The 12,555-nt window shown below is 33.6% G+C and overlaps 1 protein-coding gene across 8 annotated transcripts in view; it reads left to right on the forward strand.

Moving 5' to 3' along the window:
• mical2b (microtubule associated monooxygenase, calponin and LIM domain containing 2b) overlaps positions 1 to 12,555 on the forward strand; it is a 59,709-nt gene that overhangs the window by 29,495 nt on the left and 17,659 nt on the right. For 4 of the 8 annotated variants that reach the window (XM_052597575.1, XM_052597574.1, XM_052597577.1 and 1 more), the window contains exons 13-18: positions 92 to 291; positions 1,378 to 1,484; positions 1,578 to 1,643; positions 1,732 to 1,863; positions 10,640 to 10,826; positions 10,940 to 11,004. In XM_052597575.1, coding sequence (XP_052453535.1) covers positions 92 to 291; positions 1,378 to 1,484; positions 1,578 to 1,643; positions 1,732 to 1,863; positions 10,640 to 10,826; positions 10,940 to 11,004 — 757 coding nt within the window. Of the gene's footprint in view, positions 1 to 91; positions 292 to 1,377; positions 1,485 to 1,577; positions 1,644 to 1,731; positions 1,864 to 4,994; positions 5,103 to 6,371; positions 6,669 to 6,782; positions 6,888 to 8,773; positions 8,897 to 9,062; positions 9,156 to 9,752; positions 9,858 to 10,639; positions 10,827 to 10,939; positions 11,005 to 12,555 lie in introns of all 8 variants that reach the window. The other 4 variants (XM_052597569.1, XM_052597570.1, XM_052597576.1 and 1 more) reach the window with 2 other exon arrangements.

Here is a 12,555-nt window from a genome sequence, read left to right on the forward strand (position 1 = left end):
GGATTTAGACCTGATAAGCTGTTTTCCCTGTTTTCTCTCATTTGATCTACTTATGTATCTCACTTCTCTGGTTTCTTTTTCATCTGTCCAGAGATTTTGACTCCCTGAACGAGGCAGACTGCGCAAAAAACAACCAGTTGGCGTTTGACGTGGCAGAGCGGGAGTTTGGCATCCAGCCGGTCACCACAGGAAAGGAAATGAATGCAGAACGAGGGCCAGACAAGCTCATTATGGTGCTCTACCTCTCTAAATTTTACGAGATGTTCCGCAACTCACCTCAATCAGTCACAGGTAGAGCTTTCCATACTGTAGAACCTCAATAATAACCCAAATGAAGTGTGAAAGTCTAGTATAATTCTGAAGTCTGAAATGTGTTATAAATGTACTTATGCGCCTTCAAATGAAGCCTGGATTTAAAAACAAAACTCTTCTCAAATATACTTTATTCTAAATTAAGTGTGGGAAGATCTCCAGTGCCACCATTTAAAGTTTGTTTTTGATCATTTGAGCCAATTCAAAATTTGTCATAAGACTAATTTGCTATAGATTAAACACTGCATTAGGCAACTGTCATGTTGAGGAATATAATGTTCTGGATATTGCTGCATGACTCAGGGTAAGGCATGTTAAAAATGTTGGCATGCAGATGTAGCTTGCAGATTGAGGGGCTGTGTGTCATAGCTGATAGTGGGCATTTGTGCATCTGCTGCGCACGTGTTTTCTTGCTTTGAGCGTTCTCCAGCTTACAAGAAATTAAAATAATTATATTGTTAAATTACCTTTTAAAAGCACTTAAGCTGCGGCATAATTTTTTTATAGTTCAGGGTGTTTATTAATATAATTTAATGTGTAGACCAGACCATAATATTTTCCTGTTGACAAAGTGTTTTTTTATTAGTGCATGCAATCTTAATACTGCTAAGATTTTTCAAACTAAAAACTGTTTCTTATGTAAGTCAATGATTATTTTATATTTTTAATATTTTACAGATGTATTTTATATTCCATTTTTTTCTACCACTATTAACTATTATTGTTATATAAATTTTTTTATATAATTATATTAAATTATAACTATCTATATTGTAACTATTATAACTATTATATTATTAATGTTCAATTATAAGATGTGTATATATATGTGTGTGTGTGTGTGTGTGTATGTATGTATGTATATGTGTGTATATGTGTGTGTGTGTGTATATATAAATAGACACACACACACGCTCTCATCCATTTATTTTAATATTATAATTGGTAATATCAGAGGTACATTTTAGCGTTGTCCTGCTGAAACTGGTTTAGCATTTCCTGATCATTTGCATTGGCACACACCAGAGTATGATACTAAACCAGAATTTTGTATCATGTTTGCAGGTGTACCCAAAGAGATTGATGCAAATAATGAAGAATATCCATCAAAGACCACAAACTCTCTTTACAGCTCACTAAATCACGCTATGCCTCGAAAGAGAGTCCCAAAGGTAGCGTTTTTGTCCTGTTCACTTAACTAATGTAAACTGAGCCAACATCTAAACTTAATAAAGTGTAAAACACTACCACTTCTGTATCACAAGGTTGATAAAAAATTGGAAGACAATGACAACAAAAAGAGGAAGAAGGCCAGCAGTCATCTGGAGGAGGTATGTTAGCTTGTCCTATCTGTCTTCTTTCTAAACACCCACAGTTTAGTGCTTTTGCCTGTGCTAATTGGTCTGTTTCTTTCCCCAGCTGATGTCCAATCAGAGTGCACCCTCTGTAGGAGAGAGAGAGGAGCAGAAGGAAAATAAGGTGCGCTCCATGGCAACTCAGCTGCTGGCCAGGTTTGAAGAGAATGCGCCAAGCTGTGGTGTGCGCAGACAGGTACGGCTCCACTTCTCTTTTCTTCTTTACAGCAGCCACTGTCCACCAGGAGACATTATACTTCATTTATGATCTTTAAGATCTCCTTCGATGCTAAAATGATAACAGAAACTGTAATGAGTCTCTTTGTGGAATCTTCATTTGTCCTGTAGTTGGCTGTTTTAGTATTTCAGAAGCCGAGAGACTGTAAACTGCTCATGTGGCACTGATACTCTGGATCTCTGATCTAATCCAGCTCCTGAACCGTGTCTGTAATCCCTTATGAATACCTGTCTTTGTGAAGCGAAAGTAAATCTTCTGCTTCATCAGATGCAGAATACTTCAATCTGGATGCATGATGGTGCATCTCAAAACTTTACTTTTGTTTGTCACGGAAGAAAATGTAAGATTAATGCTGTGAATTTGGGATTTTTTGTATGTGCTTTTTCATGAAAAAGTTGTGGATATAATGCATTAAGTACAATTTTCCATTACTTTTACAGCATTTTATAATCTAGACTAATGTATGACTATGTATATATTTGTAAATCCTAAATTTAGAATACAGGTATGTATTACCATATATTAATTTATTATTATGAGCTTATAAGATTAACACTTGTATATTTATAGATTAAAGAAATCATAATAATATAACAACAGTACATTTAAAAAGTATGTTAAATGTAGTGTGTTAAATAATGTTATTGAATTATTGACTTTATAGTAAAGTGTTACCAATGAATAATTTGTAACACTTAAAATGACAAATGTTTTGCTAGTCAGTTTTGGAAAACTAAGATCAGTCTGAAATGAACCAAAAGAACCAATCAACAAAAACAATTACATTTAAATAATTTAATTAGGGCTGTCAGTCGATTACAAATTAATTAATCTAATTAATTGCAAAATAAATTTGTGAAAATACCCACACAAGATTATTTAAAGCTATTGTTGTGTTAAATGAGAAAGTATCAAGTAGACATTACAAATTGTAGCTTTAGAAATAAATATTTTATTTGATTCAACATAACATTTCTTACACCTAAAACCTTTGGAATATAAAAGATAATTTGAGAAACATCTCAGCAATGTTTGTTAATACAATTAAAGTTACTAGTTACCAAAACAGCTTTGTTACCAACAGTCTTCAAAATCCCTTTTTTTATGTACCACAAAAGAAAGGTTTGAAACGACATAAGGGTGAGTAAATTATAGAATTTACTTTTTTTTTTCTTTTTTTTTCGCGTGTACTATACATTTAATGTTTTTTTTTTTCTTTTTTTTAATGAAATGATACTCTAAATAAGAAACTAAATCTGCCAGCAGGTGGCAGTAAGTGTCTTTGAGTCATTCATTCATTTGATTTGTTCAAAGGCTTCAGGAATGAAGTAAAGGGCTGTGTTTATGAATGGGCCATTGAATCATTGTTCACTCCATTTGTTTAAAATGCAGATTCATTCAGAAACTACAGTAAACACCACTGTTGCTCAGATGTGTTGCTGTGTTACATGATATCAACTTTTTATTTACTTTACTGTTATATAAAATCACATTTAAACTTATACAAAAACTCATACAGGGGCATTTTTGCTCCAATATCTTGAATTTTTGTGGAGTGGTTGCCCTGTGTCATATTTGTCAAGTCAACAATATGAAATGTAAGATGATGTACAGGTTTGGGGTGGGGCCAGTGCGTTAACTGCATTAAAATATTTTAATTGCATTATTTCTTCATAACTAAGTAACGTGTTAAACTGAAAGCCTTAACTTTAATTGAAATTAAAATATTTTAAATACTTTTTTAAATGCACTCAGTGGCATGCGAAAGTTTGGGAACCCCTTGCAGAATCTGTAAAAATGTGAATAATTATAACAAAATAAGAGAGATCATACTAAATGCACGTTATTTGTACTGTATTTAGTACTGTCCTGAGTAAGATATTTTACATAAAAGATGTTTAGATGTAGTCCACAAGAAAAATGTTTGTTCTGAACAGTTAAACTGAGAACTGTTCTTCAGAAAAATCTTTAAGGTCCTGCAGATTCTTCAGTTTTCCAGCTTCTTTTGCATATTTGAACCCTTTCCAGCAGTGACTTTATGATTTTAAGATCCATTTTTTTCACACTGAGGACAATTGAGGGACTCAAACACAACTTTTACAAAAGGTTCAAACATTCACTGATGCTCCAGAAGGAAACGAGATGCATTAAGAACTTTTGAACAGTATGTGGAAAATTATTCACATTTTCATGTAGGAAAATAATTTTCACAGATTCTGCAAGGGGTTCCCAAACTTTTGCATGCCACTGTAATTTGATTTTCTCAATAAATAAAAAATTCTTATTGTAATAAAAATTTATAAAATTATTTAAAATGAAAACATTTGTAAATAACAATTAATAATTTGATTGTTCCTTAGTAAATTCAGAATAAACACTTAAAGTAAATTGGTGCTACAAGTCAATGTAGACACCACAATTATAATGAAAGGATGGATATTTTTTTAAGATTTTGCTAAAGATTCTATTTAAGTGTTATTAAATTAGTAAGGTTTTTTTTTGAGATTCACTGCAGGTTAGAGAGCACTATATGATCCAAAGTTAGTCAATTTTAGAAAACTAAGATTAGCCAAAAACTAATTACAAGAAACAGCCAACAAAAACAAATAACATTTCTACTGTTTCTATATTAAATTTGATAGATTTGATACAGATTTTCAAAAAGTATGGGTATATTATTTACAGATCATTTTTAATTTAAAAGAATAATGCAGGATAATTGTTATAGTCCTGCTGTTTTTTTTAGCAGCCGGCTTTCCTTTTTTTGAGATTAGCAGTGGTCATTAAATGGTCTGGCTGCTCAATTATAGGCTTAAAGGATGTAGGTCACTCATGGGGTGTTAATATTTCATAACTGACTGTGAACAGCTAATGAACTTTCTGTGCAGTGCAGTCGAGTTGTTGATCATAAGCCAATCTGTGGTCTTAAGAATTTAATGCGGTTTCATTGTTGTTCTGCTCTTACATTTTGCTTTCCTTTTTCTGTGGCTTCTCTAGCTTCCCTCTGATTTTCTCTTGCTTTCTGTCCTTTTTCTTTCTCCATCTTCAATCTCTTTCTATCTCCTCGGGTGCAATGTTACCAAAACTAGTCTGAATCTGAGGCTGACAAACCTGTATCTCTGGACATGACAGAAAACCTGCGCTTTGCCAAACCTAAGAGCCAGTCTGCACCCCCTCCACCCAAACCAAAATGGCAGGTATGCTCCGCCAGCGGGGAAGATCTGTCATTCCTCATCACCCACAATCCCATGCAGCAGTGTTTTGTTTCCATTATGTGTGTCCACTGCAAACCTAATGCAAATCCACAACACAATGAGATTTACATGAGAAGACCATGTCACTAGATCGACATTTCCTAGAATAATATTCCAAAAATCAGTCATTCAGTATATTTTCTGCATTCAGTCATTCATTGATGTTCCAGAAACACCACCGGATGCTGAGCCAGGAACACAACACAACTTGCGTAAATCATATTAAATGTCATTTTTGTGGTATGATATTTTTAGAACAGTTATTTAAAGTTTGAATTTAGACTTTTTTTAAGACTATTTAAGACTATTTAAGACTATTTTATAAACTATTAACACTCTTCCCACAATTGATTAGTTATCTCATCTTTTAGAAGACAACGCTTCCACGCCAAAGATGAGTTTTTATGTCTTTTTGTGTTTTCACTGTTATACATTAGGGGGCGCTATTACACATCATCTGAACGAGTACAAAACCTTCCAAACAAACACACGTGAACAGGATGGAGAAATGAGCGATCTCTAATGTAAACAGATTCATATTAAAAATAATGCGATCATCAGCAATAGACTGGATATAAATGAAAACTGCATAATGTTACGGAGTAAAATATTCATATAGCAAAATATACTGGAGGCCATCAGATTTTAGTGACAATCATCAAAATTACTGGCGGTGGCTGGCAACTTTTCAAAAGCATGCTGGTGGGGAAATAGTTAAAGAGCAGGTCATATGTATTTTGAAGTGTCCTAATATTGTATTGGAGTCCACTACAACAGGTTTTAAATGCATCTAAGGTCAGAAAATATTGTAACTTTCTCAGAATTTCGCAAGTTCGGAGCAAACCCCTCCCTTCCAAAAATTTTAGAAATTCAAAACTTTCTTTAATAAAAACACAAAAAAACTATTAAAATAATTCAAATGAAAACATTTTTAAATAATTCAAATATAAAATGTATTTTTAAATTTGCAAAAAAAAAAAAAAAGTTACATTTAAAAAATGTCACTGTAGGTTAGTTAGTACGTACTATATGATCTAAACGTAAAAATAGAGGAAATTAGAATGAACTTAAAATATCCAGCATCTACGAGTATGACGAAAAAAAAAAAAGAAAATCTGCTGATATCCAATATGGCACCAGTATATCATTCATTCCTTATAATTTTGTGAATCTGGCTTCAGCTTTGAAATATTATCACCTGTGTCCTTTCAGCCTTCTCCTTATCTAAGACTGCTGGAATCTCACATGCAGAATGAGACCCATCATTCTGACCACTGTATAGAAATCCAGTCCAGCCACAGTCAAACAGAGATCCAGTCCGACTATAAAAGCACTAGCGTTCATCACACTCTCCAGCTCACTGGAATTCCCTCAAGTTATCAAGTCAGTGAGTCTCGTCCCAGATCTCCTCACATTCCCTTCAAAGTGCTCCAGCCGGCAGACCCCTCAGATTTAGCCCTGGGCGGCATGCTGCAGTGCCTACAGAAGCTGGAAGAGGAGGTCATTCAGGTGAACGCTGTGATGCATCAGTCCAAACCTACCTATTGCTACAAACAGTGATAGTTTTACTCCCTTTCTTTCATGTAATGCTTTCTTTCTCCTTTGCCTTTGAATGCTTTGCAGAGAAAAGTGCAGGCTGAAATTACTAGACAGTTCAACAAAAAGAGCATTAAAGAGCGCGCTCAGCAACTGAGCTGCTTGTTCACTGGCAAACCACCTCAACTTCAGGTGAAAAGCTAAACTTCAGGTTGCATTGCGTTAGTATTACTAACACATGATGGTATAGCCCTGCTTACTGTGTGCTCACAAAACTTCAGTGGCCAGTTTAGGCAAGGCGAGTTTATTTAAATAGCACATTTCATATGCAATGGTAATTCAAAGTGCTTTACAAAAAAGAAAGTCAAATAATCATGAAACTAGTTCATTTAAATTTAAAAATCGATTTAAAATGAATGTAATACTAATAAAATTAAATATAAAATGATTATACATAAAATAGAGTGCTATAAGTTTAGACGTTGCACAGAGCTATTGTTTTAGCACATCTGATCTCTTCTGGAAGCTGGTTTCAGCTGCGGGCGGCATAATAGCTAAAAGCGGATCCCCTTGTTTTGTGTGAACCCTTGGTATTTCTAACTGATCTTAATGATCGGAGTTGGCTTATGAGGTTTATATTCAGTGAGCATATCCATTGAGTGATTTATAAACAAGTAAACGTACTTTAAAATCAATCCTAAATGTAATTGGAAACCAGTGTAAGGACCTGAGGACTGGTGTGATATGCTCAGATTTTCTGGTTCTAGTCAGAATCCTGGCAGCAGTGTTCTGGACGAGCTGCAGCTGTCTATGTTCTGCTGAGGAGACCATTACAATAGTCCACTCTGCTGGTGATAGAGGCATGAGCATGTTTAGTATGTTTTAACAAGTGCTGTGTGTTGCCTTTTGGTTTTTGTCCTTACTTGACCTCATGAGGGATTTTCCCTAGAAAGGACTTATATGTGCCAGCATCTGGTGGTGTCTGTCTTTCGCCATGCTTCATTTACAGTGACCTTTTCTTTTTCATCCTGACTTATATAATTATTGAACACAACAACTGAGGCAGAAGAAACGCAGAACAGTTTGTTTGGTCAGCACGCTTTCATTTCAGCAGAACTAATCAAGAGTGCATAACAGTCACGTTGTGGTTGGCCACTTTGCCTGAATGCAGTCCTCTATTCTCTCTTTCTGTTTTTCTTTCCCTTTTTCATTCTCTCCTATAGAGAGAGCCTGAGACCCTCACGTTTTTGACCAATTTAATTATTGTATAATATTTATAACTTATTTTGTAAGAAGAGAGAAGAGGAGAGGAGGATGGAAGGAGGAATTTAGAGAATTTTCCTCTAAAATTATTCAATTAGAATATTATTAAATATTATTTAAACATTAATATTATTATAAATGTATTTATTAGTAGTCCTAATTTAATTTCTTTATAACAATATTTAAAAGATTAATATTTTTAATATCAGCTCCACTTTAATAATAACTTATAATAACAATAATGAATTGATACAAATGTTACAATATTTTTAAAATAAAATTCAATAAATTAAAATAATTGAATAAATATAATTAACTTTTTTAATAAACAAATTTACATTTTATATTTATACTTAATTCTAAATATTGAAACATTAATTTTATTAAAATTGTATTTGTTTAATATTTATAATAATGGATTAATTAATGTTATTTATATTTGTAGTGTTTTATTTATTGTAACTAAATATTAATTTTTTCATTATAATTATATTGTGATTAAGTTATTTAATACATATTAATATTTTAGTAAAATTTACACAAATATAATACAATTTATTGTTAGTAGTAGTATTTTTTTATTTATTAATTATAACAAATATGTAAAATAATTCTGTATTTTACTATAATAATAAAATGAATAAATCATTTATTACTAGTAGTGGTAATACATTTTTTTTGATTATTATTATTTTATCTCTGTCCTCCCCTTCTGTCATCTTAGTGTTCAGTTTTTGTGTAATCTTTGGATTGTGATTTCTTTCTTTCATTTTTCTATGTTTCTTTTTCTACATCTTCCTGCTCTCCTCACACAGGCAGATGAAAGTTCTGCTGTCGTTTCTTCCTCTCCTTCTGAAGCCTTCTCATTTCACGCTATCCCAGAATCCTCTACTCTTTCCTGTCGTCTGTCTCCTGTTCCTTCAGTCCAACACCAGCAGGTAAAACATTGTGATTATATTAATAGTAATTAGTGAAGTTCTCTTGTTTTAGACTGCATTAACACTCTGAAGTGTATCTGCACAGACTGTGGTTAGAGGTACATTACAGAATATATCAGAATCTGTGAGTGATTCATATTGAAAGGCATCTTCCCATTGGTTGTAGTGCAGTGAAGATTCAGAAACACAACTGAAGGACGATAAACACACAGATCGCTCTGAAATCAGACGTGTAGAGTGCATTGACCCCTCCAAACAGGTATTCAAGCTGCTAATAAACTGACCTTAACCTTGCATAAACACTATAATGTTTTGTCATTGATAAAGATGTTTTCCTTCATTTTTTTTGTACAATTCAGAAAATTAATTGGTTTCTAACTAGGGCCAGTGTAAAAACAGTCACGCATTTCTTCTTCCTTTTGAAGGAGCGTCAAATGTGTTACACATTGAATGCATGAAAGAACACAATAATTGTTTTTATGTAGTAGTTTCCTGAGAGATTGCAACACTTTAAGAAATGTTGCTTTTCCTTAAGTTCCTATACCATGAAGAAATAAGACTGTGGTAAAACTCATCATATTTCTATATAGTAGTATTCCTTATTCATAGATAGAAATCTATTAAATGGGAGTATAGAAATAGGGCATTGTTTCTTTAAAAAAAGTAAATGGAACTTTCATGAAAAAAGAATGCATTTAAATATTGTACTTACAAAGACTTGGCTTTTCCACACTTTCACATCTGTATCACTCTTCACTATGGTTTGAATATCTACTGCATTTTTCTTTTTCCTGATTTGCTTTGTTTTATTTCTATTCTCCTTTCCCCCCTTCATTTCTTCCCCGCTGATCGTCAGAGAACGGTAGGAAAGGTTTCTTCTGCTATTGGTGTTAAAGCTGCTACTCTGGCCATATTATACGAGACCGATCACAGACCTAACAACCCCTTCACCCTCTCGCTGGTAAGCAGCTTCTGTCCCGGGACAAGGTTGTTTCTTGAAGCTACAGAATCCTCTGAAGTTTTCAGAAGCCATGTTGTCATTTATGTGAATCTGAAGTCTTTTTATTCTCCCAACAATGTTTCAGCCTCAGGATGTAGGCCAATGTCATGAGGTTTTCTTTTATTTCTCAGTTGTTTTCTATTGTTAAATGGTGTGTTCAAATCTTGTGGAAAGTGGAAAAAAGTGCAAAAACGGCATGTTGTTTTGCTGAAGGCCACAACTAGTTAAGAGAGTATTTGTCCACAGACAGAGGCCAGAAGAAGTGCAGAATCTGGGGCAGTCATATACAGTATATTCTTAAATCTGGCTAATCAAAGCACAAGCTTTTTGCCTTATTTTTCAGGACTATGTTTCATGCTTTGGCTTAAGCATTGTTTTATTGACCTATTTACAAAATATTGTGCCCTTTTCATATTGTGTGATTTCACTGACCTGCTAACTTAAATCTGTGATGTTTCGACCAGTTTCTAATTTTCTCATTAAAACAGCTGATCAATGTGCTAGTAATATAGCAAAATACTTAGCATGCCATGTAAACTATATAAAAAAAATTATTTTTATATTAATAATATGATTTAGTAATTTGATTTTATTTGGAATGTTTTTGAATTTATTTATATATTTATCCATAAGTAACCTGTGTGTCTGATCTCATTGCAGTGTATTAGAACAATGTTGTAACAGCTCAATTTAGTTTGATCCCTTTTATCCCTTCTCACTGTTGAATGGATGACGTGTTTCAGACCAGCATGCGGAAGGAGTTTCCTCTGGCTCTGGGCGGCAGCGACACTTGTCACTTCTGTGAGAAGCGTGTGTACATAATGGAGCGGCTCAGTGCGGAGGGATACTTCTTCCACAGAGAGTGTTTCCGCTGTAACATCTGTGGCTGCACACTGCGGCTCGGTGGTCATGCCTTCGACTCCAACCAAGGTTTGTTAGCGCGAGGTTGCGTTTATAATGCCATTTCTGTTCATTAGACTGTCTGCTACATGTAGTGTGTGGTATTGAATGGTGTACATTATTTACTTGTTATTTTCTTGCAGGCACTTTTTACTGCAAGCTGCACTTTTCTCAGAGAAACATCAGCAGTAGGCATCGAAGAGGAGAGGTAATGTTAATAAATTATTAAACCGATGTGGTCAACCAATAAATCAGTCAGTTATAAAGTTTAGAATTAGTTATAATAATTTATTTACAAAAATAATTTATTTAAATCAGTTATTTAAATAATTTTTATTTACATCTGATGCACTCCTCATTTTATTTAAAAGGTGTTTGTAATTTAATAACAATGCATACAAATTCGAGGTCGAAACAGAGCAAACTGAAAACAAAGTCCAAGCAGTGACATGGAGGGACAATAAGTTAAAGGTGGTGTTGTTTTTAATTATTATATTTATTATTAGTAATCAAGATCATCTAGATTTTATTATTAATAATAATAATAATAATAATAATAATAACTTTTCAGAATAATTTGTATTATTCAGTCATGTATTATTACTATTAATATTAATACATACAGTCAGGTCCATAAATATTGGGACATCGACACAATTCTAATCTTTTTGGCTATATACACCACCACAATGGATTTGAAATGAAACGAACAAGATGTGCTTTAACTGCAGACTTTCAGCTTTAATTTGAGGGTATTTACATCCAAATCAGGTGAACGGTGTAGGAATTACAACAGTTTGTATATGTACATCCCACTTTTTAAGGGACCAAAAGTAATGGGACAGATTAACAATCATAAATCAAACTTTCATTTTTTAATACTTGGTTGCAAATCCTTTGCAGTCAATTACAGCCTGAAGTCTGGAGATCAATTAGACATCAGCGTATGCTGGGTTTCATCCCTGGTGATGCTCTGCCAGGCCTCTACTGCAACTGTCTTCAGTTCCTGCTTGTTCTTGGGGCATTTTCCCTTCAGTTTTGTCTTCAGCAAGTGAAATGCATGCTCAATCGGATTTAGGTCAGGTGATTGACTTGGCCATTGCATAACATTCCACTTCTTTCCCTTAAAAATCTCTTTGGTTGCTTTCCAAACACAAAACTACCCGGAAGACCATGGAAAACAACTGTGGTGTATGATCGAAGAATTCTTTCCCTGTTGAAGAAAACCCCCTTCACAACAGTTGGCCAGATCAAGAACACTCTCCAAGAGGTAGGTGTATGTGTGTGTCAAAGTCAACAATCAAGAGAAGACTTCACCATGTGAATACAGAGGGTTCACCACAAGATGTAAACCATTGGTGAGTCTCTAAAACAGGAAGGCCAGATTAGAGTTTACCAAACAACAAACTGTTGTAATTCCTACACCGTTCACCTGATTTAGATGTAAATACCCTCAAATTAAAGCTGAAAGTCTGCAGTTAAAGCACATCTTGTTCGTTTCATTTCAAATCCATTGTGGTGGTGTATAGAGCCAAAAAGATTAGAACTGTGTCGATGTCCCAATATTTATGGACCTGACTGTATAACTAATAATAGTAAACAATAGTAATAATCATTATTATAATTTAATTATAAAAGCTATTTTTATTTACAGTAGTATATCAATAGTAGTAATAATTATTAGTTATAGGTTGTGTTATTAATTATAGTTATTATTAATAATCAAGATAATGTAGATTTTGTTAATAATAATGATAAC

The sequence above is a fragment of the Carassius gibelio genome, chromosome B25, assembly GCF_023724105.1.
Source record: "Carassius gibelio isolate Cgi1373 ecotype wild population from Czech Republic chromosome B25, carGib1.2-hapl.c, whole genome shotgun sequence".
Lineage (NCBI taxonomy): Eukaryota > Metazoa > Chordata > Actinopteri > Cypriniformes > Cyprinidae > Carassius > Carassius gibelio.